Source organism: Cyanistes caeruleus, chromosome 15 (assembly GCF_971803275.1).
Source record: "Cyanistes caeruleus chromosome 15, bCyaCae1.hap1.1, whole genome shotgun sequence".
Taxonomy (NCBI): Eukaryota; Metazoa; Chordata; class Aves; order Passeriformes; family Paridae; genus Cyanistes; species Cyanistes caeruleus.
This window is the reverse complement of record NC_141715.1, coordinates 9,529,029-9,556,886: the sequence shown is the minus strand read 5'-3', so window position 1 is coordinate 9,556,886 and position 27,858 is coordinate 9,529,029. Positions and strand designations below refer to the sequence as shown.

The window sequence follows — 27,858 nt, the reverse complement described above, 5'->3', positions numbered from 1 at the left end:
CAAGCAGTGCCACTCGTCCTCGTCCACTGGGATAGCTGGTGGTTCCCAAAGCTGTCTTCTGCCTGTGGTCCTGAAAAGGCAGCGAGTGGAGTCAGGGATAAGAGCAGAGTGTGTTGCCCATGCTGCCCCAGTCCCATCCATCTTCTGCCCTGCATACTCTGAGGAGTCTGTGAGGCTGAAATTGCCTAAAAGTTGAAATCAGTTAAGCTCTACCAGGCTCCAGACCATATGTGGTCACGAAAAATCACATGGTAGTTTTTTAAGGATGCAGAAGTGTTGCGTCTGATGCCTTGGCCAGTGTTCAGCACCGGTAATTAATTTTTCCTTCCTGAGCTCCCTCTCAGGTCTGTTGGAGGAGCCACTTCCTTCCCCTCAGACCCAAACTGCAGTGGAGCACCACTGCAAGCAGCTAAACTTCTGTTTGAATGTCCTTGGCAACTAAAATCACCTCTCTGTTTCTTCCCATTAAGAATGATTTTAGAACTAATTAAGAGCCCATGTTTAATCTCTGGAGCAGTTTTCTCTCAGAATTTTGTTTGGGAATGGATTTCCCTGGATAAGCAAAGTGTGCTGAAATCCTTAAATGAAAGGTGCTGTAAGATAATGAAGCACAATCAATAACGAAGTGGGTACTGCTCCAATCTTTTGAGCCTGGTTTATTCTGTGTGGCAGATCCCTCCCACCACAAGTGGCTTCATTCCAGTGCCATGCTGGGATGGATCAATATATTTTTATTGTTAGCTTGTCCAGGGTCCCTCAGTGGCTGTGGTTGACCAGGTATCTTTGTCACCCTGTCAGCTGAGCTGCCTAATTATTTTCTGTTTGCATTTTGGGCACGGTTTCTGACAAGTGTTGCTTGCCATCTGTTGGAGTAGAGAGATCCAGGATGAGTGTCACTGGATTTGCTTTATTCCTAAGGTGGAGTGATGGTCATTCCTGTTAACAGGACTCTGTCCTGGCAGAAGACATGGGCGTGTTGTTAATGCTGTTTTTAGCGCTGATGGCAGAAACAGAAGGGAAGGGACAGCACTGTGTGCACTTTAAAAGCCAGTGTGTGATATACTGCCTGCCTTGAGTAAATCTGGAAGCTGCAGTTCAGGCTGGGCTCCCTCTGTCCCTCCTACGCTGCCAAAAATAAATACTTGAGAATGGAGCTGGTGCTTCAGCTACACGTGTGGCTGTGACAGGGCTTGTCCCAGGGGATGGCCAGGGTAGCAGGGCAGGCATCCTGTGCCTGCTGTGCTGCTGAGTGCCCTGGGCTGGCACAGGGAGCATCAGTGGGTGCCTCACAGTGCCAGGCTCCAAGCCAGTGCCAGCAGCACAGCATAAGGAGTTGAGTTTTGCAAGTTACCAGATATTTTTGTGAAAAATTTCAGACTGAAATTAGGACCAAATGGCCATTTTTAAACAGGATAAACACGGTGTTGGAGTTCGTAGTCCACTTGCTTGTGGTGCCTGCAGGAGTTAGTGCCCAGCATTGCTGCTCAGAGCCATGCTGATACATCCAGCTCTTCCCACTGCTCTCTGAGGCTTTGCAGTAGGGCCTGGAGAGCTCTGGAAGTGAAGGATTTGGACAATGCTTGCCTATGCTTTTCTTGGTCCTGGCAGCTTCTTGAGCACCAGCAGACTCATAAAAAAAGTCAAAGTAAAATACCTGAAAGCAGCAATGTCAAAAGTTCGCCCCCGAGTGCCTGGGCAGGATTCAGGGCTGATGGATGGGATGATGATAAAAAGCTGTAAAACTTCTGTTCCTCGACTTCTACCAGAATATATTTTTCTTTTTGAGAATTAAGGTGCAGCAGAGCTCCAGTAAAACTAAATGGTTTGTCATCAACATTTAGGAAATTTCACATGCCTCCACCTGGTCATTCAGGCCACAAGTGCATCTTCATCCCCCACAAGAGCAGTTCTTCCATTAATGCCAAAGTAGTGCCTACAGTAATAGCCCACTTAAAATGTCTCATTATTGCAGTTTAACTGGTCATTAGCAGCTGGAATAGACTGATTTCTTATGGGTTATGGTTGAAATAATTACCTTACACTTTGAGCCATTAAAAACAGTTAATGAGTAGAGGGGGAGAAGGTGCTGACATGGACACAGGCACAGTGCTGGCTGGTGGGAGTTCCTCTGTGGGACACCAGGCTGAGATTTTTTGCCTGTGGGATCCAAAGTAATTTAAGCCTGAGGTAAGTTAGGGAAATCATTAAAAAAATTGATCTGATACAACTTTGACAACATTGTAGCCACTGTACAAGTTCTAAAGCATTCATTTTGTGATGTTTTGCTCCAGTTGCGTTGTTCTTTCTTTTTTAAATGGAGCGAGTTGGAGGCTGTAATTTCCTGAGGAGGAAGGCATTTAGGAGCATTGGCTGCTTAGATCCCATGTTCACTCCTAAACCTTGCCATGTTCTATGTGCTTCCAGCAAAAATGGCATATTGGCTTTAGATGTGGTAACAGAGGGGGAATAGCTTGAGAGTGAAATACAGGTGAGCATTTCTCCATCGGGAGAAATCCACTGACAGTCCTGATCATCCCATTGGCCTGTGCTGTTCTTTGGCTTTTGACATGTCTCGTTGGAAGAACTGTTGGAAGCTTCTGGTTATGGTAGGTGAGAGATGAGCAGGGCCCATGACAGAGGTGGATTAAAGAAGGTCTGGTGGCAAAATGCCACCTCTTGAACCCTGGGGCTCTTCTGCTTGTGTTTGTTGTGTTGGGCCCCTGGGTCTCTGCAACTGGGGCAGTACAGATGTTCCTCCATCAGGAACTCCTGTTGTGGAGCATCCATCACTTCATGGCAGGTGTCACCCTGATGGTCTCCCTGGGTTTGTGGCATGTCCTTGTCGCCTGTTGTGTTGGTGAGTGTCCCCTCAGCGATGGTGCCTTGCCCTGGCCCTGAGCCCTGTCCTTGTCCTGCAGTGCTCCATGCCAGCCTGTGTCACCGCATTCCACGTCACCTGCGCCTTCGACCACAACCTCGACATGCGGACTATCCTTGCAGACAATGATGAAGTGAAGTTCAAGTCCTTCTGCCTTGAGCACAGCACTGGGGCCACCAAGTTGCCTGAGGAGACACGGACAGAGCCCGACCAAGCCCAGCTGGACTTGGAGAAGGTCACGCTGCGGAAGCAGAAGCTCCAGCAGCTGGAGGAGGACTTCTATGAGCTCGTGAAGCCTTCAGAGGTGGCAGAGAACCTTGACTTAAGTGAATCTCTGGTGGATTTTGTCTACCAGTACTGGAAACTGAAGAGGAAAGCAAACTCCAACAAACCGCTGCTGACACCAAAAACGGATGAAGTGGACAACTTGGCTCAGCAAGAGCAGGATGTTCTCTACCGACGCTTAAAGCTCTTCATGCACCTCAGGCAAGACCTGGAGAGGGTGAGTACAGCTTCTCCTTCAGTTGTGTGTCCATGTGCTCCATCAGGGCTGCTGGCACCCATAGACAGCAAAGCCCAGTCTGACTCCCCTGACAGTTTGGTTCTTTGATCCTCATTCAGAAACACAGCAGTGCTCGGTGTGTGTACATCATCCCTGCCAAAACACTGACCCTGATGGAGTAAGTTAGTATTGGTCTCAGCTGGGGCTTCAGAAAGAAAAAATGTCTGCAGGGAGAGGTGCCTTGGCAGGGCTGGGTGGATGGGGGGCAGATGATGCTGCAGCTTATGTCCACTATTCCGAAGTAGTTTCAAATCACAGAATTATCCTGTGTTGCCCCTCAGATGCTTTGCAGCAGCAAATCTTGGGAACACACTGTTATTTACTTCTATTAAGCATCAAAGATGGGTGAAAGGCAGAGTGAGAGCAGGCCTGGTGGGACTGGGCATCCCCTGCCCTGCTGCAGCCAAAAGTGGGTCAGCTCCTCAGGGAGCTGCTGGTGGAGGCAGAGCTGGGCCAGAGGATGCAGATGGAGGATGCAGGCACCTGCAGCTCCCGGTGGTGCAGGACATCCTTGAATCCCCCCAACCACAGCAGAGGAAGCAGCAGCTTTCTGGGTGAGAGGGAGCATGGGCCCACGTGGTGCCAGAGCTCCCTGGGCTGGGCATGCTGCCACAGCATGCAGCTGCCTGTGGATTTGGCTGTATGGCTGCTTGGAGGGCAGAGGCTGAGGAGGAAGAGCAGCCCTGAAGGTGAGAAGCAGCGAGGGGAAGAAGCACAGGGGAAGAAGAAGCACACACAGAACGTGTGGTGAGATGGCAGAGAGGGGAAGGCCCAGTAGTGCTGCTGCTGGGGAGGTACATGGGCGCAGCAGTGGGGCAGGGACAGGCAGGGCAGGGATGCTGAGCTTGGCATGCACAGCCCAAGCTCCTTCTCCTCCTTCACTTAAGACCCAAGGCCTGCCTGGTCCCCTCTCTTCTGTCACCTCTCTCCTGCCAGAGGGTGAATCCATTTCCCTTGCCCAGGGCCCTGTTAGACCACCCACTCATGGTGCAAAAGCCATGGAAGGGCTTAGGGAATCTCTAGGAGCAAAGAGGAAGGAAAGCAGGAAAATAGCATTGCTCTGACCAGATGGATGTGGTGCTGCGGTTCCCTGAGCAGGGGCTGAGGGTGCTGTAGGTGACATGCTGTCCCTAGGAGGTGAAAGTGGTGGGAATGCTGCCCCCTGCATGTCTGAACCCTCCCTTCAAGCTGCTGTGGGTCTGTGGCATAACAGAACCCATGGGGAGAAAGGCAGTGTGGGTGGGAACTGTGTTCATGTCCAGGCAGAGGTTCAGCTTTGGACCAGCCCTCCCTGGTCCCTTGCTGCACCCACCTCCCGTGTGGGTCCTGGAGCCCGAGAGCCTTCTTCTGTCTAAAAATAGTTGGGTTTGAACCTATTGGTCTCTTTCCTGTGATCCTTTGGGCCTTCATCCCTGTGGTCATCATTGCCATCCCTCTGCCAGTCTGTCCCCACTTTGTTCCTGCCTTTACTTACCAAATTTCCATCTCTGTTAGGCTGGGCTGGTTCCACCATTAGTGGGTCTCCAGCAACAGGCTGCATCTGCCTGATCTGAGGGTGACAAGTTCAACTCACTTTTCCCCCTCATCTGCTCTATATTGTAAATCTAAGCCAGGCTCCTTTGCCTCCTGCTGCTTCCTCTTGTTCCCAGCTTGGCTTTTCCAGCTGCACTGAACCACCATGCATCCCTGGGTACCATCTTTGCTCACGGCAGCTTCTCTTTGGTTTCTTTGTGTCAAAACTATGTGTTTCACCAGATTTCTCATTTTCCAGAGTTGCCTCCAGGCTTTGTGGGGTGTGCCCATCAGCATTCAGCCTCTGCTTAGCAGCTCCCTGCCAGGTTTCACTGCCTGGCCCTGGAAGAGCTGTTTGTTTGTTCTGCTTCCAAGAGTGGAACAATAAACACCAGCTGGATCAAAGTCCAGTGCTCAGATGGGTGATATGGATTTAAATCCAGTTGTGGGCAGAGCATCCCAGGTATCTGGTCCTGCACCTGGCAGGTCACAGCCCCCCTGTTTCACTTGCAAATAGTGAGGAATCACATGAAATTGGGATCAGAGACGGAAGCCTCTGAAGGTTTTCAGAGGGTGTCCACAGGATGTCATGTTGGATTTTAGCAATTATAGCAATTTCAGCAATTAATCTGGCAGAAGTGATTTTGGGGCTGACAGTGTTGTAGGGATCCAGGAGCTGGGGAGGCAGAAGCAGGGAGCAGATGACATGGGGACAGGCAGAGTGATGGTGGTTCCCTCTGTCATTTCTTAATCCCTGACATTTCTGCATTTCAGTGTCAGCAAATTAAAGCTATAGCCTGGGAATCCTAATACAGTCCCCCCATTTTATCTAGGGCCTTTTTTAACCCTCGTTGCCTTTTTTAAAAAGCTTTTTCAAAGGACTGGGTGTTCAAATTAGCTTTAACAAAAAGCTGTGGTTTCCAGGCTTTCACACCAGCATCTAAACTTGGCTTGAGGAAGCAGCACTGGGTGGTGTTGAGCTGTGTAAGTGTGGGTAAATACCAGCAGTCTCTAAGCAAAGCTAATGTTTTTTTCCAGGAATATAAAATCATAGAGAAGAGATACGGCCAAACTCTTGGAGATTCAGGTTGCCAGAAGCAGTTGTTTTCTTCATAAAGAAATAGTTTGATGTTTTCTCCAATCCAGAAAGAAAAAAAGAGAACATAGTAAAATATGCTATATAATTCCCTGCCTTGTATTTACATCTAGGGGATTCAACAACAAAAAAAAAGAAGAGCAGCTTTTTCTCCTTTTTTTTCTAAACATTCCCAAATTGTCCTTAAGTGACAAGTGAGACATGTAAGTATGAGGGGTTGGCTGCAGTTGTCCTGCTGCCCTCACAACCTTTGCTGGCAGACACCAGGTAAGCGTGGGATGATGTCCTGGCTTGCTCTGTCATTGTGAGAGTTTCAGAGGCTCTTGGACACATTGGGACAATCCCCCATGCCTGGAAATCCTCTCTGCAGAGAAGAGTGTGAGCATGAGGAGGGGAAGGAATTGAAGACATCAGGGTCACATGAGTGTGGACATACCCATGTGCATGTTCCTCTATTCAGGCCACCTCCTCCTTTCCTTATTACAGGAATCTTTGCTCTTTCAGAGCATCAGAAAGCTGAATAAATGCTGTCAAATCCTGTTAGCTGCCAGCATTTTCTGCTCTGCAGCTGAAAGCCTCTGCTTGCTCTAAAAGCCTTGATGTCCATTGTGGCAGCAGTGCCAGAGCCTGGCTGTCCAGGCACCGTTCCATGGGGCTGGCAAAAGCGTGGCACTGAAACTCATCAAGGGCCAGGTGCCAGGAGTTATATAGCTCTGTCATCTTGTGCTGCTGGGGGTGTTTATCAGCAGCAGGGTTTAGCTGCTGCTGCTGCACTGGCTCACGTGAGCAGTTATATTTTGTGCTTTGCTGTTTGTATTTAGAGCTTCAGATAATTACAGAATGGGTTGGGTTGGGGTGGAAGTGACCTTAAAAAAAATCATCTTCTTCCAACCCCACTGCCATGGTTAATGAGAGTTCTTGAACTGGGACAAAAGGAAAAAAAGGCACCAGTGACTTGCAGGTAGATGTGGAGCAAGTGTGAATGACCATATAGAGGAGCCAGATTTGAGGCAGGAGCTGCTCCAGCTGCTGACCTGGGTCAGCACCACCAGGGTATTTTGCTGTATTTTCTATGTTTTTTCCTGGTATCTGCTTTAGGGCAGTTCTGTGAGGCTCTGACATCCCCATCCCAGCTCAGCCCCTTCCCTGCACTGGCTGTGGGAAGAGGGTTTATCCCTCTCTGCAGAAGGTGCAGTTTGTGGATGAGAACCTGTGCATTTCTCAGGGCACCAAGCTGCTTCATAGAATTTGGCATTTTTTTGTGCAGGTGGCCATGTCAGGTGTGAACAGGACATGTACATGATGCAGCTGCTGGGCCAAGCGCTCAGCTCGATGCTCAGATGATTGGTGCTGGACTTTTGCATGTTATAATGCTCCTTCTGCAGCATCTTCCCTTCCCAGACTTCCAGTGCCCGTGCTGGAGAAGCCAGCCAGCCTTCCTTGCCCACCATGGGATCCTGGCTGTTGGAGCCAGGACAGACATTTAGGTTTGAGATGATTCTCTGCATGGTTTTTCCCATATGTATCACACCTTTGAATAACAGTTTGGATCAAGAGCCCTCACTGCTAGCCCTGGCCTACCCACAGGGCCGTGGTAGGAGTTCAGCAGATGATGGTGAGGTGAAAAGGATGGAATCCCAGGGAGTGGGGATTTCCCTGGGCAACAGGAGCAACACAACTTGAGGGGACCTGCTTTGACCCTGCCTAAACGAGACACTGTTTCTTGTGTTTCTGTAGGTTAGAAATCTCTGTTACATGGTGACCAGACGGGAGAAAATGAAACACACCATTTGTAAACTGCAGGAGCAGATCTTCCATCTCCAGATGAAGCTTATTGAGAAAGATCTTTACCCAGGTCAGTACCACAGAGCTCGTTCTCACAGACACTGTCCCCACTGAAGCCAAGTTGTGTGCCCCAGCTCCCTTCACCAGGGAAGCCAGAGCTGCCCCCTCCCCTGATATGTTATTTTGGCACAGTTCATATATTGACTCAGAAACACTCAATAAAGCCAGACTCTGGGTGACTGGAGTGCTGGAGCTATTTGTTTTCACAGATCCCTCTTGATCCTCCCCTTCCTGGAAACCAGTCAGGACCATGCATTTGCTTAGGTGGGGATGCTAAGGCAGTATTTTGTGACCTGGGACTGCTGGGGAGGAGATGGCACATCCTGGGCATGGGCTGCTCTGCACCTGGCTCCCTGATACAGGGTGGAAGCCCTGCTTCAGGCTCTTTGCAGATGCCTTTGAGCATTCTGTCAAGAGTCAAGGGATAAGCTGTTGGTGGGGGTTCTGTGGCTCCAGGAGACCAGCTCCTTTAGCTCTGGTCAGCTGCAGCTCCCTGCTTCACATATCCATTAGCAGAGATCATGCTGCTGACTGCAAAGCCGCTGCCAACTTCTGTTAAGGAGCTGAAGTAAAGCTGGTTTCCTTTTGTCCTACTTCTTTTTCCTTTTGCACAAGCAGTCCCAGAGCCCACAGCTTCTGCTCCCTCCTCCCTCTCCTCCTTTGCCTCCAGTGGCAGGGCAGACCAGACCCTGTGGCTGCAGAACAGTTTTTCCAGCAGCAGCATCTGGTGCTTTGGCAGCTGCTTCTGACGGTTGTTGTGTTTGTGGCTTTGGAGTTGTGTTTGAAGCCATCACATGGTTGGGGTTTCTTCAGGAACTGTCTGGGCTGAGCTTTCCTTGACAAAAGTCTCCTTTGACTGAAGTTTTGGAGGCTTAGGAATGTGTATGTTGAGATGTCTGTGACTCAAGCCCATGCAAATTCCTCTTGATAGCCAAAGCCAGGCAGCGCTGGAGCAGCTGGGACCCCAGGGTGTGCTCTGGGGTGATGTGGGTCCTGTAAATCCCAGTCCCTGTCATATTCTGTGTTGCTCCACACATCTTTACTGGACTGGAGGTACAGCTCACCAGCCTGAACACACACAAATGGTGTTCCCACCAACTGGAGACCCCACATTGCACATCCATGCCCTGGCACCCAGATTATTGTGTGCATATTACTCCTGAGCTGGGCGCCCACCTCACTGCCCCATGGGCTGTCACTGCCAGGTTCTGTGGGTTTTGGAGGCATCACAGGGGACTTAAGGATGCTCTTCAGTTCAGCTGGGCAAACCCAGCCCAGCATTTGGTACTTTCAGAAGGAGATAGGCACAGGGTAGTTTGCCAGGATGTGTTTTTAAGCTCATCTCTCTTGTAGACAAGGTGTTAGATAGCTGGAAATGCCCTTGGGGACCTGTGTTCCCCAAAGTGCCTTGGGGGTACGTGTCTCTCTGATGTAGCAGTGGGATGGGAGCCGGCAATTCCTCCCAGGGAGAGCTGGAGTAGGTGAGTTAGGAGCTTCACCAGTGGGGTGCAGGTGCCAGCCAGTGATGGGGAGCTGTGTTCAGGCTCTGCTGATGGTGTTTTGGGGTTGTCTGCATAGCCCAGTGCTGGTGCTTTGCAATTGCCCTTCCCAAAAATGTTATGGGTGTACTTGAGAAAAGCATGGCTGCTGTTCCCATGATGTTTGTTCTGCCTAAAGGTGAGTGATCAGAGACAAACCCACAGTGGGAGGGTGGCTTGGGTGTTTTGATTGGTGTGCAGGGATCACTTCAGACCTTGTGATGCAGATTCTGTTCTCTCCTGCCCTACCTGGCTGGTGCTTGCACTTTCCACTCTGAACCGACTGAGCTGAGCTGCTTTTCTCTCCTGGGATGGACTTACTGGTTGAGCCTGAGCAGGGACTGACTGCTTCCTCTGGGACCCAGCTCCTGTCAGTCCCTGCTGCCAGGGAAACAGCCCAACTCCTGGAATTTGGTCCTGGCATCTAAAGGTGGTTTGTGCATCTGGGTCCTTCCCGTGCCAGGGGGACATGAGGGACCCGAGTGCCTTTCGGCATCACCATAGAGTGTCCTGAGCTCAGGAGGAGTTCCCTTGCCAAGTGACCACACCAGGAGCTGCAGATACTCAGTATCCAATGGAACCAAAGCTTTGGATAACTCACTGCTGCCTTTTCCAGCATTACAAAGCACTTACTGGTTGGGAAGTGGAGGATGGTTCTGTTAGCATCCTCCCCCAAAGCTCCGGACCAGATGCTCTCCATACCTGGGGTTCCTAGGAGGAAGGAAAATGTCTCCATTATTTCACCAGGATGAGGCCAGTTTTTAACTGCTGTTACAGTAGCCATTGACCAAGATCTGCTGGGGTTGTTCCAAAGATGGTTTTGGCACAAAGGTTTTTTTGGACCAGCTCCCACACAAAACTCAGAACAGGAGGGGTTTATTTTTCCTGCTGTCAAATGATCATTTAAGCAGGAGATTCTTAATAAAATCAGTGAGAACTGCCCGTGTAAAATGAACCTTCCTCTCTTCCCTGTATTTTTCTTGCACAGAGTGGAAAGCAAACACTGTCTGGCTTTGAAACATGGCTACTATTTTGACAGGTTCCTCTTCAAAAAGTGCTGCTCGGGTTTCTCTTTAGCCCCGTTGTGCTGTCTAAACAAAGTTAGATTTTGATTTTGTAAGCGAAGTGAAAAATGTGTCTGCCTTCCTCCCATTACTTGGCAGGAACATAACAAATACCAAATTTGCTTTTGCATTTCTTTCTTCCTGTAAGTTCTTTGGTCAGGAGGGGTTCCTGGCTGGCAACTCCAGGACTGTAAATCCTCTGTTAATTCAGGCTCAGGCAGGTGCAATGCAAATTCTCTCCCCTGCTTACCTGGTACATTTCCACTGCTGCCTCAGGGGGAGAGCTGAGGTTATTCCCTCTGACCTGTCCACCTCATGGCCTCTCTGCTGAGGATTTGCTGCTGGCTGACACAGAAATCTGATTTCTTCCTTAAGATCATTGTTTAGCCTATGGGCCAGACTCCAAAAAACTACTTGTCTCACCTCCACTTCTATGAGCCACTCACATTTTGGTTTAAGGGCAATATCCTTCCCTCTCTGAAAATCAATAGAAGTTTTAGCATGGACTTCTGAGGGAGAATGGACTAATGGAGTAAGTAAAAACTGTTGGAAGTATTTTACTTGGCAATACAAGTTGTACTTTTATATGGTATTTGTCCTGTTTACTCAAGAGGAATAAATCCAGTAGAAGTTCAAAGCCATTTAGGAAATGCTAATTTTTAGCTGAATGTCTGTATAGCTAAGAGTTATATCCCTACCTTTCCATAGGCAATTCTAGTCATCTTTTCTACTTCATGTACTTATATCACTTTGGGGTTTTTTCACTTCTGCACAGTTTTGCCAAAAGGTCAAATCAAGGCTGGCTTTAAAACTGCTGCTCTGTCAGGCTGGCTGTGCAGCTGAATCCCTTCCTGGAGATGCTCTTGTTGGTGATGGGTGACACAGCACCAGGTTTATAGGTCACCATGGTTCTTGCAAGGTGTCTGAGCAGGATTTGGGGTTACTCCCTAGTGGGTCATCACCTCAAAGTCCTGGCCCAGGTCTGTGGCTGTAGAGTCTCCAGCAAATCACCTGCCTTCAGTGGGGCTGCTCCTGTGGTCACTCCTCTCCAAGGCTAAAATCTCCTTTTTTTGTAACCTACAGATTTCAGATTTTCTTAACACGTAGAGACCTTAGCCCACAGCTGGCCAAAGAATGGCCCTTGTTCTCCCTTTGGCTTGGAGTGGTTTGCTGCAGGTCTCCACTGCAGGGGTGTGCCCCAGGGGAACTTGCTCACCACAGCATCCCTGATGCCTCGTCTCACACGGCGTTTTCCTTTTTTTCTAAAAAATGCCAGAACAAACTGGGAAGAAGACAAGGGGTAAGAAAAGTGACCCAAGAAGGAAAGGAAGAGATGGTAGAAAAAGTAGTCCTGAGAAGACAGAGAAAAGGAAATCGGTCAACGAAACTGTTTTGGGACAACTGGGTAAGTCTGATTTTACGGCGCAGAGTTGGCCCGCGATGCTGGAGGCTCCCTGTTTTGGGGAGCAGGGTTAAGAGTCCCAGCCCCTGACCCCTCCTGCATGGAACATGGTGGAGTTACACCTTCCATCTCTCCTTTGTGGGAATCAACCTGAATTATCCAGGTCCTACTAGAGAGACTGTGTCAGGAACATGTTCACTGGAAGGGCAGGGGATTCAAAATTCCCCCCTGTAGCTCCAGGATTGGAAGAATGTGTTACAAAACCTGTGATGTGCTGCTGGAGCGGGATTTCGCTTTCAGGTGATAAAATCAGACTTACCCATCCCATGGTAGGGCTGCTCCCCTGTGCCTTCTGTGCTGTGCAGTGACAGTGAGTACAGCACGTGGGCTCTGAGGTTTCATGTCCTGTCCATGGCACATATGGCTGTGCTGGTTGTGCCACTGGTGCAGGAACATCAGGAGTCAGGCACAAAGTGCATCCATCGCTTGAATTTGCTCAAGGGGGAGGAGCCTGGCCCCACAGATGCTTCAGCCACCTCCAGTTCATCCCCATCGGCTACAGCAGCAGGCAGGGCTGGGGGAAGAAAAGGAAACAGAACAAAAAAGGTTGTTTTGGACAAGGTCCTTGACAACTGCATATGGTTCTTACATGGAATTGGGTTGTTGTTTGACTTCCTCTGGTGCTGCCACCTCTACCAGCAGAGGCAGAAGGTGATGAGTTTGTGTGTGCCTAGCTGCCACACAGGGGAGCACGGGTACTGTCAGGCTCTCAGGTAGTCTGGAGATGCTGTAAAACCCTCCAAGGGGTACAGAGCATTTCTGTGGGACGTCTGTCAGTCTGGACTACCCTGCCTTGCTCTGCTTTGCACATTGCCCACCTGACTACGCTGCTTTCTGGTTATCTCAGAGCTGTTGGTTTTAGGACCTTTGGAAATGGGGCATTTGCACTCATTCTGTCTCTGCTCTGTTCTTTGCTAAAGAAGTTTTGGATTTACTGGGGCAAATTCCAGCAAACAAGAGAGGCTGGTGATTCTCAGAGAAAATCTGAATGGCTATGAGCCTAGGAAACCAGGCAGCTTGACCCAAAGCTTCACCAAGTTCTTGTAACCTCCTGAATTTTGTGAAGGGTTGGAAGCATCCCTTAGGGCGGCTGTCATCAGAGAAGGGCTGGGGAGGGTGAGCTGGGCAGTGCCCTTGCCCACAAAACTTGGGCTTTTCAGTATTTGGGTACCACACAATGCCCTGAGTTCATCCTTGCTTCTGCTTCACCTTCTGTGCCTTGGGCTGGTGACAGGGTGGGGTGCTTTCTTCTCCAAAAAGGGCCATGGTAAGGTGCAGGGTCACATCCTGTGTTGCTGCTCACAGGTGAGGGTGATGTAAAGCTGTCACTGCTACCAGCAAACATTGTGGGCATGACTCACCTTGCCCAAGCCACTACTCTTTCTCTCTGTTGCTAGACTGACTGTTTCAAAGGAAAGCTCTTCCTGAAATCCAAAATCAAACCTCATTTTTCCTCCATCCATAAAACCAACTCAGATGTTGAACCTGTGGGTTTCTGTTTCAGAGATTAAAACTCTCTCTGTGTAGGTGTGCACCTTTCCCATTGCTAATTGGACCCAATTAGTCCAGCCACAGTGCTCTCTCTTGCTCTCAATGATCATTATCAGGAAAATTTTCAGCTTTTTCCATTCCAGCCTTTATCTCTGCTCCCCTTCTTCAGTTTCCACACCTTTTGAGATGTTCTCAGACCTGCAGATGTAGCAGTGGTCCCATCACCATGCTGGCTGCTTGGCTCTGGTAGTGGCCTGGCAGCAGCTGCTTCCTGGGGAACCTGTCATCCCTTGTTTGGGCACAAGTTCTGCTCTGTCACCACATTTTTTAACGTACACTTGAATTGTTTGTCTTCTGCCATTGCAGGAGAATGTTTCCACCTGTGCTGGGATGTGTCATTCATTGCTTGTCATCTTCACTGAAGGAAAAAGCTTGGTTTGGATTCAGGGAGGTTTGTGGAGAGTTGGATGTGAGGGACTGCTTGGGTATTTGTACTGTGACCTCAGTGAACCCCAAGTTCAGCACTAGTGCTGGAGTAAACCCTGCTCTGTGTCCGGTGCCTTACAGTTGCTCTTTCAAGTGTTCCTCCAGGGCCAGGGAGTTTTGGTGGAGTTGGTGATGGTGACAGAGGGCAGCTTGGCTGTTCCTGGCTTCTGAGGCAATCTTCCACTCTTGTTTTTCCCAGGCTTGTCAACCTCCTTCCCCATCGATGGGACGTTCTTCAACAGCTGGTTGGCACAGTCGGTGCAGATCACCGCGGAGAACATGGCAATGAGCGAGTGGTCACTCAACAACGCCCACCGTGAGGACAGCACCCCTGGCCTCTCCGAGGAGCTTCTCCAGGATGAGGAGACCTTGCTGAGCTTCATGATGGACCATTCCCTCAGGTCCCCATTCAGGCAGAGTGAGACCACAAAGAAAGTGAAAAGCAGAACGAGAACGAACACTAAGAAAAAGCTGCCAAGGAGCAACCCCTCTGCAGTGGGTGGGGGCCCCCCCGAGGGCTCAGAGCCCTGGACTAACAATGCCAGCGGCTTGTCGGATGATCCCGCCAAGCCCTTCGCTCTGGATTCCAGACCGAGCAAGCTGGAAAAAGGGGCAGCAAAGCTTCCCACAGACCGCAAAGGGACGGGAGAGACCAAAAAGGTGGCCAGGAAGGGCTCTCTCCAGAAAGCCAGCGAGCCTCATCCCCCCGCTGGGACACGGGGCTGCGTCAGCAAGGATGAGGAGGAGGAGGAGGAGGAGACGCCGCGCTGCGCTCAGACGGAGCCCAGCCCCGCAGCCAAAGTGCCTGACTCCATAGGTAGCCCCAAAACCATCGTGCGGTTTAAATTACCAAAGGAGAGCCGGGGGACGCGGCGCTCGCAGCCCCCCAAGGCCGATGGCGCTGGCGGAGCTCCCCTGCGTCGCTTCGACGCCGACACGGACGGATACTTCTCCGACGCCGAGATGAGCGACTCGGACGGGGAGTCCCGCGGCGGCCGGGCGCAGCGGGGCCAGCTGGACGCGGCCGGCGAGGACATTGTCAGGATGAGCATCCTGGCGTCCTAACTCCTCTGATCACGCTGGCTCCATGAGGCCTCAACCCAGTTCCAACTGCCATGTCCGATTTCTGCCTGGTATCACAGCGAGGGGGGTTTTTAATATGTGTATATAGTTGGAAATTCTGCACTGTTGTCTTTCTCTTCTCGATACGCCTGAGATACAGCTTCAGCTTCACCGACATCGATGACTGTGACAGCAGTGGTCCCTCCCCGGCTCCCTGCCAGACCCCACTTCCTGGGAACGTGAGCTGGCACCTGCCAGGACCGATGTCAAGGGTGCAGAGAGGGTGGTGGGTGCCGGTACCCGTGCTTTCTGCAGGGATGACAGTTCAATTAATGGGCATTATTTAATGAGGGGCAGATTTCTGCCTGGGACGGTTGCCCTCAGAGCAGGGAGCGAGTAGAGGGTCCGGCAGTGGCCAGCCGTGGGAGGGGAAATTCCCACCTGTGTGTGCAGAGAGAAGGAGGCGAAATAAGCGATTCTAAAATAAATAATGACTAAAGCACAAAAAGCTTGTTGGAGGAAAACGCTTGGGGTGGAAGAGAGAAATGTTACATTTCTGTTTCTTGGGAAAAAAAACCAACCCTTGGTCATTATTTTTCCCATCATCTTTCCATCTGGTTGGGATCCATTCAGGGGCCAGGATGCAGGAGTCTTCCCCGTCCATGCCCCCACTGAGGTTCTGAGAAACACTGAAGTGATTTACTCAGGTGAATGGATCAGCAAGTGGAAAATGGAAATGTGGGGCAGGATGGAAGAGGAAAGTGTCCTTTAAAACCACTGTGGGGAGTGAGGGTTGGTGTAACCTGGGAGGTTGAGCAATTTTTTGCCCATGTTTCTCTCCAGTGCTGCCATGGTCCCACCATGCCAGGGCAGCACATATGAAATCCCCCTTGCAAACCAAAACTATGGCCCCAAGGCCAAATGTGCCATCACTGAGGGGAAATAGCAACCCTTGCCACCACCACTAAATGCTACAATGGAAATGGTGAATTTATTCCTCTCCATCCTTTGTTTTGGTTTGTGGTTTGGTTTATTTTTTATTACCTTAAATCCTGGTTACAAGCTGTTGACTCGTTGTGGAGGGGTGATTCACAGAAGCTGACATAAATATTACAATAATTTAATGCATAAAATGTCCCCAGTAAGCCTTAAATGTTGTTTAAAAGCCCATGTTACCTATAAGTCAGGCGAATTTCCATGTTTGCACTTAATTGCACCATTACTTCGGTTTTGGCTTCAAAGGTCACAGTTAAGTCATGCTACGTGTTTTATTGGAGTGACCCCAGTGTGAGCTCAGGGAACAAAAACAAAAAAGGAATTCACTGAAACTTTTGTTGTTGTTGTTTTTTAAAAATAAAAAATGTTTAAAAAAAAAAACTAAAAAAAAAAAAACCCACAAAACCAACCCAAACCTGGGACACTTCTGCAACCGGTTAAACCCATCACTGAACAAAAAAACCTTGCAATTGTCAAACCAATCAGTCAAAGAATTTTGTGGATGCCAAAGAAATATTTTGACAGTCAAGCAGCACAGAAACCGGAAACTTGTCATTATGAAAAAAAAAAATTGGAAGTTATTTAGCAACCAAGGACTAAAGACACACTCATACCACACTGCTGCGGCGTTAGGTTCCAAGCTTGCTCCGAGGGATGCTGCTGCTCCAAGACCGCATCCTGCCATTTTGGTTTCCAATGCTTTTTGCTCATTTCACTGTGAGCTTTCTTTTTTGAAACTCTGAGACTATTTTGATTCATGTTTTAGAGTAGATCATCATCTTTATCAGCCTTCCAAAGTCCTTATTATTGATAAAATTGCAGCAAAGATCAGCGATGACAGCCCAGCTGATCCCAGACACGGCAACTGGTGGGGCCTTTGGGTGGGATGCCCAGCCCTGCCCAAGCCAAACACTCACCTGGCTGAGACTGACTGTGCCTGGGAAGGAATCTTCCTCAGATGGGAAAAATGTGACAATGTTTTATTAGTGGAAAAAAAAAAAAGAAAAAAAAAAGAAAACAGAAAAACAGCAAAATACCAACAAAACAGGAACCACCTTTGTTATAAATTAGCATAATCCATTGAGGTTGGAAATGAAAATCTGCTCATTAATTAAGGCTCAGTATGTTCAGATAATGTTAAATACAGTAAATAGGACTTAGTTTATCTTATCAGGCTTGCTAGCTTTAGCTCCAGTATCCTAGTATACGAGTCATAACAATAATCAATATGCTGCCTTTTAATGAGTCTTGCTTCCGTGTGCTTCACTCAATTATGGTTATAAAAAAAGGAATCCACAAATTTCACTGTACACAATTCCATTCATCAGCTTCTGCACTACTTGTTTTCTCAGTACAGGAAAGCAAAAAGGGGGAAACTTTAAAGAACAACTGACCTGGCACCTCCAGCACTGGGCACAGTTGAAACACTCCCAAAACATCAGGCATCATGTTTTGCATCAGGAGATGGGGGAAAAGCTAAGGGAGCTGGTGGGGCGCAGGGAGAAGAATGGGATGGCAGGAATAGAAAGGAGGAAACGGGCTCATTGGTGAGCTGTGGGGCTGAGCAAGGGCTGGACCATGGCAGGACAGCTGCAGCCACCCCAGAGCATCCTCTGCCTGGAGCATCCTTGGAGCAGGAGAGTCTGGTGTTCTGGAGAGAAAATGCACAAGGAAAATATTTTTGATGTTAATGTAAATGTATTTTGAAATGAATAGAAAGAGAAGAAAAAAAAAGGTTTATTTTAGTACAGAAATGTTATCTTTTAAGATGTATAAACTGCAGGAATCTACATTTGCACTGTTAGAGCACCTGTTTCCTTGGAGGAACAGCCACTGTTGCAATGAGGATGCAGAAAGCATCATTCCCTGATGGAGCACGGCCCCACACCAGCCCCAACCGTGATGGTTGAGGGACTTCCCCCAGGACAGCTCCCATTCCACACTCCCATTTTCCCTACACCCATATTTTGATATTTTTTAAATTATTATTATTATTATTATTATTATTATTATTATTTGGTTTGGTTTTTTTTTCCACTTGCACCTATTTTATGGGGTTAGGATGCCTGCTGTCCCATGGAGCTCGCCCCAAGGCTGGATGCAGAATGGAGCCAGGCTGGATGCAGGCTGCAGGAAGATGCTGCTACAGTGCAGGGCATGAGGTTTGGTTGTTCTTTAAGGAAATCCCCTGCAGTTTGCAGCATTCCACATTCAAAACAACCCACTTCACATCAGTTACAGGAAATGATATGAATGTCGCAGGAGGAGAAACCCTTCTGTTTTCTTTGTTTCAAAGAACGTGATGTGCCATTTGTTAATACAAAAGAGAAATATTGAAAATATATTGAAAAGAGCAATTTTAAATTATTTTTGGCTTATGTTGCAATATTTATTTTCTTGTATTAGAAATTCCTTTGTAGAGAAAAAAAAATGTATTTTTCATTAATGCAAAAACCTATTTCTCCTTTTTGTACATTTTCCATGTTAGTTAATTCTTAAAGCAATATAATGTTATCAAACTTGTTCTGTGTGAGACTGTATTATGCATGCTATTTGTGTTGCCTTGGAATAGCTCTGTCTGCCATTATTTTCATCCTGTTTAGATACAGTGTATGCTTTAATACACATTGGGACCATGGCCCATTGCTTATGAAAAAAAAACCCTTTGCATTCCTCAATGTGTTGGCAAATGCAGTCAATAAAGCAGTGTTTTCTGTGTACCTCGTGTTGGTGTAGTGAGAAAACTCATCCCAGGGATGCAGCTCTGTGGGGATGAAGGGCTGGTCCAGCCCTCCTGATGCAGCCACTCTGCCTGTGGGTAGCAAATTTTTGAACTTCCATTGCATTTCCATTGCCAAATCTTAGCCAGCTCTTGGGAAACACAGCTGGAGATGCTTGTCACAGCTGGAAGGGCAAGCCCAAGCAAGAGGATGTTCACAAAGTTCCCCATGCCTGAAAATTTCTGTAATTCAATGTAGCCACCTTTCTCGTGGAGATTTAAGTCTTGTTTTGCAAATTTGGAGCAAAGCCCACAGAGGAAGTCCTGCTGTGAGACAGGATGCTCAGAGGAACAGCTTCTTGCACCAGGAACTAGTTTAACAGGCAGGGAAACACACTGCTAGATTTGCTATTCATGGAAGCAAAAGCAAGCTGTGAAATCCAAAATACTCCAGCAATGTGTTCCTGTTTGTAAGACACTCCATGTACCCTGCTGATACCAACCAGCAACCTGTGTAGTGAGTGGCCATGGAGCTAAATGGTCTCTAAGGTCACTTCCATTCTGTGATTGCTGATACAGAATTGTTGATGGCCTGACCCTCCACAGGGCTCATCACACAGCTTTAAAAACTTGAATGGGATCCACATCTTGTGCATGCTTGGATGGTTTGGAGGCCACAGGCAAGGGTGCTGCCTTGCTTCAGTAAATATTTGACTCATCAAGCAATGGCTCTTCTACCTTTTTTTGGTCTTTACTGACACATTTTTCTTCTGTAAAATTGCCCAAGTGTCCAAGCTGCGGAAGGAAAATGAGCTATTTAGTAGACGTACTTGGTTCAATTTGTTGCTGAAGTGATTAATCAGGTCATGGGGCACAGTAAAGAGAGCAAAACCATTCATCTGAGATGGGTCTTCTGGGGGATGGAGACAGCTACCATGGCCTTACATTTAGCTCTTCAATGAAAAGGCAAAGCATTGGTTTATTGCAAAGTAAGGATTTTTTACTGGGCTGTGTTCTTGCTCACAGCTCTCCAGGCACCCCAGTGATGAACTCAATCTCCAGTCTAGTCCCCAGAGCCCCTTTGTGCAGGTGTGATGCCCACAGCAATGTGCATGAACCTGTCAAAAGCCAGTTCAAGGCTTGCCTTCTGTATCAAATTTTTCACCTGTTCTAGGCAGGGAGATACTCGTGAGTTCAATTCCATAAAGCAGGGAGCAAGGCCAGCCTGACTGTTACTGTTTCACCTGAAACAGCAACCCCTTTCCCAGCCCCAAAATGTCCAAGGGGATGATGCCAAGCCCAGATGGATCTCAGAGATCTTATGCTGGGGAGCATGAGGCAACATCTTTACAAGCTGGCAAGGATTTTGTCTCAAAAATATTTACAGCTCATGGAAAAGAGAGCTAGCCAAATTCCTGGGAAGATGCATCCCTGCCTGCTGGCACCTACATTAGACCAGAGATGGCTGGGATGGTCTAGCTGGATGTATTGCAGAAGTGGGCATGGGGAATGGAACAGAAATGCCTGCAAGCAAAGGAAGAGAGAATTTTGGGCTGCAAAAAAGACTGCATCACCTCTGTATGTCACCTCATCTCCTAAAGACCCATTAAATAGATAAAATGTATCTATTTCATTGAGCTGACAACAAAACCAATTCACCAAGAACAGCCCAGCAGCTCATATCTGAGTTCTGACAGGCACCTTCTAAACACCAAACTGTCTTTTGAAGGAGTGGGGTGCAGGGGGGAGTTCCACAAGGCCAGGACCCAAACCCTGAGTACCAAACCCAGGCAGTAACCCCACTGCCCATCACCATCACCAGAAGAGAGCCTGGGGCACTGCTGACAGAGCAGGGACAGGCAGACCTGGGGCACTGGGGCTCCACCAGCAGCACCACACTGTCCTACAGCCCAACCTGGGAAAAGATTCCTCAAAAAAGTTACAGAAAGCTAGTATTAAGCATATATTTGTAGGCAGTTAAAGCACACAGGGCTTTGCTGTGGTGCTCACTCAGGGCTTGCTGAAGTATCCTCATCACAGATGGTGCCAAATGCCTCAGTTTTTAGTGAGTAGCCAAAGAATCATTTCAATTTAATTGCAAAATAAATGTTAGGCTAGTGCCTATATGTTTTGCATATGGATTGCAAGTGCCACCATAAATACTAATGGGTCAAATACACCCCAGTGTCAGTAAATCATCAGCAAAGGATGTGGAAAGTAATTAATTTTCCTTCAGCTTATCCTGAAAGAATTGCAGTAAGAACTTGTTTTATTGTGTTTGATTAAGTGCTGGTGGCATAACATAATTCTCCATAACCCTGAAAACCACTGGTGCTGTACTTCTGCATACATGCCTCTAATGTGATGAGACCATATTTAATATTTACTCTTCCAAAGTTAATACATTTAGAGGAGACATTTTGTGCACTAAAAATAGTTCCTTGGTCTTGGATTTCCATGTAGGGCTGTGAAATGATGTGTCTGCTGTGATTGCAACACATGAATAAGAAAAAAAAATCTCTAAAAAAATAAACAAACCTATGACTAACCCACAAAACAAGGGAAAAATCCCACTGCAGGCAGTGTCGACCCTGGCTGATCCAGAGGGTTTCACAAACATTGCCTCTGCTGTCTTGCCCATCCCAAACTTTATTTTACAAACTCATTCCCTGTTCATTTAATGCACAGGTGAAAACTAGACTTGTGGAGGGTATAACGAGATATTTTTTTGTGGAGGGTTTAACCAGGTACATTTTCCCCTGGCAACTTAGTTTGGGGATGAGTTGGGACTGGTATTGGTTGCAGGCAGTTCTTCCTTCTCCTGAGAGAGCCAAATATGCTGGAGATCCACCATGAAGGCATGGTGAGGAGGTTCCCAGCCCCAGCCAAGTTTTGGGGGCACAGGGTGAGCCCACAGCTTTGCCCATACCCATCCCTTATCCATGAGAGGGTGCTATGGGCACAGATCCTGGACCTTGTCTGCCATCAGGTATAAATCATGCAAACAGCAGGTTTACAGGGGAATTAGGTGGTAAGAGGAATGCAGCTCCCTTCCAAAATCAGAAGTCAGATGCTGGTGGTACTGTTTGTGCTGTGGGTGTCCTGAGAAACAAGACCTGGGGCAGTCTGAGCTCTGCTGGTGTGTGCAGTTCTGGGATGGAGCTTCCCAAAGTGGTTGGATTTTGGCATTTCTTGAAGTGCTGGGATGGTGTTTCCCAGCTAAAGCCACTCTACTGAGTATCAGATGCAGTGTTTTTCCTCAGGAGTAGCTGCTGTACATTCAGATGTAATAAAGATTAAAATAATTGACTGCCTGTGTTTATATTTTAAGTGGTACTTTATAATGTTGACACTGAGCACAAGGAGAAAATGAAGAGGTTAAAATACTGCTGCTACACCTGGTCATTAGCAGCCCTGCAATGAGCTCCAAATGGCCAGATCAATGAAATGGAGTTTTTCCAGGGAAAACAACAGCAGGTCAAGAAAGCAAAATAACATCTGCAGCCATAACTCCTAGGAAAATTATTCTCAGGAGAGAGAGGCTGAGGACACCAGCCATCCATGTGGGAATGTCCTGCCACGTGCCCTGCCTCCATCCAAACATCTCCCTGTGCAGGCTGGAGTGCAGTACCCTGCAAGAGAGAAAATTCCCTGCAGAAAACAAGGTACCAAAACCCCTTCCAAGAATGCTCAGCTATAAATAGGTGTTTGTTGTATGGGATACCACAAATAACACTGACACTCCACAGAGCAACTGTCAGGCGGGGGATGAATTCCTGCCCTTAATAAGAAAGCAGGGTAAATAAAGCATTTCTAAAAGAGGGAAATCAGCAGTTTTTGTGGCTCCAGCTTTAAAATGAGTAAGTTTGGGGGATAAAGCACAGCAGCAGGGATGCCAGCCCATGTGCCCTGCATTCCCAAAGCCAGCTTGAGCCAGGTGCCATGCTGGGGGACACAGGAGTCCTCAGCACACAGAGAGACCAAGACACAGACCTGGCATGGGCCAGCCTCCCTGAAGGGCTGCTCTGGAGAGCCATGGGGAACGAGCTGTTTCCAATCAGGTTTTTTAATCCACCACACAGGCAGCAGCTCTGGAGCAGCACAGGGCCAAGCAGCATCACTGTGTGGCCAGAGGCATGCTGGGGACACTCATCCCTGTGCCACGAGCATCACCTCCTTGGCACAGCTTTCTCCTAGCAGCAGAAGGACCCATGGCTGATATTTTAGGCTGAGTCACAAGGATGCCAAGGCAGAGTCAGCCACAAGGCACATTTATTGGCACAGCAAAAGCCAGGTGTCCACTGAGCCATGAGGACTTAGGTCACTGCCCTGATCTGAAGCCTGCAAACATCTTCCCAGTCCTCTGTGTGTGGTGCACAACAGCTCCAAAACCAGCTCATACAAACACACCAGGAGGAAGAAGGAGTATAAATAAAGGAGTATAAATAGCTGAGCTCCTGGAGCACAGGCTGGGAGCAGCAAGGGCATGGCATGGCACTGGCACAACCAGAGCAGAGAGTGTGCCAAGAGTGGCCCCTCCTCCCCACTCCATCAACAGCCAGAGCTCCCCAGCATCCCACCAGCCCCCCTGACAGGCGCCTGCAGTGTTTTCCATCCCAAGCATTAGAGGATATTCAGTGGTTATGAAGTAACAGGTGCACCTGACGCCAAGGGAGATGTCAGTGCTGCCCCTGGCTCACAGCTGCCTGTTGGAAAACATGACCTGGGAGTTGAAACACAGTGTAACTCTCTGCTTCCTGATGGGGGAACAACATAGGATGCCGTTACTGGCTTCTGAGACTGCTCACTGGCTTTTTTATGTAGTTTTATAAAGTCTTTGGCTTAGCTAAGGGTTTTCACCTCTTGATAATTAAGTGTCCAACAACTTCTTCAGCAAAAAGAATTACCTTACACTAAGGCACGTGGCAGCACTGTCTGATAGCCAGAGGAGCCACACTGGGGCCCTGACAGAAATCACATTTCAGCTGATTTTCTAGTGTGAGGGTGGTGTTTGCTGGCTGCTGGAGAGCTGCAATGCTGGTGGCTGGCAGAAGTGAAATTGTCATGCATATACAAACTCATTTTGCCTTTTGGTTTCTGTAATGTATCAATGAAAGCAGTTTGTTGGAAATGAGGAAATCAGGGGAAGGGTTTGTGGACCTGGAGGGCTGTACTGATGGGGTGAATAAGACAGGAATTGGCTCATTACTGAATGACTGGAAAGAACCAGGAGTCTTCTTGCAGCAACAACTGCAGCATCTTCCAGACTCAGCTGTAGGCTAAACCCAGCTGGAATGTGCACGTGAAGCCCTCAGAAGGGAAACAACAAGAACAGGGGTTTTTCTCACAAAATATCCCCATCCCCTTCTCTTCATTTTGTGCCTCTTTATCTTTCCCAGAGAGACTGTGTGGGGCTGTGACTGTGCTCCCCTTTAGGACATGACACCCACAGCAGGGCTGTCCCCCCCGAGGGTGCTCCTGTGATCTGGTACAAGTGGAAAGCCAGCCACAGGCAGCAATTTTGTTTACATTTTGCTCTTCGAGTTTGACTGATGCCAGAGTGAAAGTCAACCCTGAACTCTTGGGGTGGGGGAAGGAATGACACCTGAAACACTGAAAGCCAGGAGAGGCATCTACCCACACCTGGAGCCAAAGGCAGTGGGCAAGCTGCCAGCAGTTCACTGCCTGCACCTCTGACTGTCAGACCCCCGCTCCCAAGCCTGGCCTCCCAGGAGTGCTGCAGCCCCTTTCATGATGCTCTTAGCCCCCACGTGAGCAAGAGGACTGACAGGCTCAGATTTTCCACAGACAAATTTGTTTCACAATCAAACATAAGAGCCTGCCCTCAGTGCAGTTTTCATAGTCACAGTTTGAATTGGGTTGGAAGGAACCCTAAAGCCCATTTACAACCTCCTGCCATGGGCAGGGACACTTTCCACTACACCAGGTTGCACCAAGCCCCATCCAGCCTGGCCTTGAACACTTCCAGGGATGGGGAAGATATAACTTCTATGGGAAACCTGTGCCAGTGCCCCACCACTCTCACAGGGAAGCATTTCCTTTTAATATTGAATATAAATCCACCCTCATTCAGCTTAAAGCCATTCCCATTTCTTCTGTCACTCCATGCCCTTGTAAAAAGCCCCTCTCCAGCATTATTGCAGCCCCTTTAGGTACTGGAAGACTTTTGGCACCTTCACCTGGGGAGGGGAGGAAAGCAAAGGCATCACTTGGCGACGTGGAGAGCATCATCTTTGCTGAGAAACACATGAGTCATCTCCGCAGCAGCAGCCGGTGTCGGGCTGAGCCGCAGGATCCCACATGCTGCTGGGGAGAGCCGGCCAAACCCAGCGAGTTTGGCTTCCCTTCTGCCTTCCTTCCTTCCTGCCCCCGCCGCCACCTCTCAGCCACCAGCTCTGCTCCAGACTTTGCTGCTTTTCGGAAGGCTGGGGGTTTTTCTTGCGGTCTGTCTTGGCCAGCTGGCTTCAGGAAGACAAAGCAGGGCTGATGTCCCCTCCCTGAGGCAGGGAGCAGTTTGTGTTGGGTCTGCTGCAGTGCAGAGGGGCTTTGCTCCAGGAGAGCTTCCCCCCACTGCTGCTGCCCTGGCAGCCCTGCTGAGCACCTTCCCACCCCAGCAGAGGACACGGACAGGGAGGGGAGCAGGAACAGGGACATGGACCCTGAGGCATGCCAGGATGCTCAGCACTACTGCAGCCTGAGGACCACCAGCTTCCTTAAGCTCTGCACATGCAGAGTTTTTGCTTAGAGATGTAAATATTGTGAGGATGTTAGCGCAATAATTTTATAACTTTTCAAGTCTAGTTTGATGACAAATCTCCACTCCAACCCCTTGGGCAGGTGATTATGCTGCAAAACACGCCAGAACCATTGCTGCTCCTTGAAATGACACTAGGTTGTCCTCATGTGCCTGTCCTGGTGGCTCATCACCCAGCAAGCTGGTGGGTGGGAGCTAGGCTGGACCTGGCAAAATAAATTCATAAATAAATAAAACTCTCATAAAGGAGGAACACTCAGCCTGCTGCAGACAGGGTTTTCCCCAGCCCATTCCAACTCTCCCAGACCAGTTTCTGGAGCAGGGAGCAGAAGTGACCCAGAGTGACACAGGGCTGTGCATGAAGGAACAGCTTTTGTGGTAGCAGCACGTGGGAATTGCTCTTTTCTGCAGGAATATGCAGCAAGGCCACTGCCAATATCCTGATGATGATCCCACTTGTACATGCTCCTGTCTGGACACTGCTGACTCCAGGCAGGCATCCCAGTGCTAGAGAAAGCGTTTTTGGGAGTGCAGTGCCACTGGGCTGGTTTGAGTTGCCACATGGACCACACTGAGTGTCTGCAGCGTGATTTCATCCCCCAGGATAGACTAGGAGCAGCTGAGGAAACTGTCCTACTGCCTGCAGTGGCACTTGACCATGGAGGGACAACTCTGCTATGGCTCCCAGGTTTGGCACATTTTGTGAGCTCCACACGAAGCACTAGAGCAGCAAACAATGCAGCAAAGCCACAGGGGAAGGGTGAAATTGTGGGCTCTTCTCAGGTACAAACACAGCTTGGCTGTACAGCAGATACTTCCTGTCACACTGTATTGGTAACAGCGAAGTACGACACTGACTCTCTTAGCTGGGTTGCCCAAGAGAGTGAGTTTTATTCTTCCAGATCTTTTATAGACAGTTCCAAGAATGAGAGAAGTAAAACTCTCATTGGTCATTAAACCAACACATCAGTATTATTGGACAATTAGGAACTACACCCTTTGACTGTTTCTTGCAAGTAAACAACAAGGATTCAAACAACACTTGCAAAGGTTGTTGTCCTTCTCCAAGGACTGTTTGGATTCCTCTTTATGCTTTCTCAGGCCAGAGTGAGAACATTGTGTGACTTAGCTTCACACAGGCTCTGTGCTCCCTGCCTGCTTTCAGCATCCATAACTTCCCATCTGGTTAATGCAAAGAAATGGTGAAAACAAATAAAAGCAGAATTTTCTGTAGTGATGGAGCAGAATCCACCTGACGGAGACAGAACACCCATTTCAACTGCCCAGAAGCTGCTGCTTCTCCAGCTCAGAGTCGAAAAGTACTTGAAGATCTTTTTTGGATAAAGGCATGGACTGCTTGAGCCAGAGGGGAATGGGTGAACTTCTTCTGGAAGTAATTGCAGGTCCTTGGTGTGTCGGAGCAGCAGGACAGGTGGAGACTGGGAATAATAGATCAGAGCCCAGCCTGGTCAGGACAAGCTGAGAGTGACACTTAAACTGTAAATGTCCCTCACTCACCTGCAATTCCTCTCTGGGTTTTCCCAAGGCAGATGTGAATCCCAATATGAAAATCCTTTAAAACACTAACATGGCCTAACACCTGTCCTAACATTTCCTACCCTGCTCTTGCTGAGAGAAGAGCAACCAAACCAGGCTGGATGGCACCAGCAACTACCAAGGAGCAAATCTGTGCTGAAGCTGTGGGGTTAAAGAGCTTCTCTTAGTCAGCTCCCACCCATGGGCACAGAAGCTACTCAGGCATCACAGCTGAGCAATTCACCAATGCCAGCATCCATCTTTTCCTGAAATTACAAAGGTTTTTAGTCTTATAAAAGTATATTATAAGTGCATCTATAATGAATATCTTGAAATATCCATATATGAAAATCTATATGGATAGATACCTATAGATACATAGCTCTATAAATACAGTTTTTTGATCTGCAGATTGTCAAGATATCTTGAATATCTATAAATGAAAAACTATATTCCTAGAATTAAAGGCTGAAAAATCCAATTTCACATGGGAAGAGAGAGAAGTGCTTACTTGTGTGCTGAGCTGTACTCAGTGATACTTGTGGGTCTCTTCCAACTCAGAATATTCTCTGATCCTCTGTGATTCTGTGTGGCCCCATGCACCACCAAGGCTCAGTTTTGGGGTGCTCACAGCACAGGGGGTTCCCTGCAGCCCTGTGGCAGGTGCTCATCCTGTATGGAATCCATCCTCTGAACTTTGCCTACAAGTAAATATGACATTGGCAGCTACCAAGAAGCTGGGGTATACATTGCTGGTTGGAATAGTGATATTCTTGAAAATATTTTTCTTTTTTTCTGCTGTTCCTGGGTACTGGGAGCATGGCAGATGGGTGCTC

General features: G+C 48.4%; 1 protein-coding gene across 6 annotated transcripts in view; it reads left to right on the top strand.

Moving 5' to 3' along the window:
- Positions 1–17,018, top strand: part of JADE2 (jade family PHD finger 2) — a 70,918-nt gene extending 53,900 nt beyond the window's left edge. For 3 of the 6 annotated variants that reach the window (XM_086851532.1, XM_086851531.1, XM_086851533.1), the window contains exons 9-12: positions 2,919–3,380; positions 7,786–7,903; positions 11,772–11,900; positions 14,134–17,018. In XM_086851532.1, the coding sequence (XP_086707658.1) occupies positions 2,919–3,380; positions 7,786–7,903; positions 11,772–11,900; positions 14,134–14,999 (1,575 nt within the window). In that variant the 3' untranslated portion in view covers positions 15,000–17,018. The remainder of the gene's footprint in view (positions 1–2,918; positions 3,381–7,785; positions 7,904–11,771; positions 11,901–14,133) is intronic. The other 3 variants (XM_086851536.1, XM_086851534.1, XM_086851535.1) reach the window with 1 other exon arrangement.
- The last annotated feature ends 10,840 nt before the right edge of the window (positions 17,019–27,858 follow it).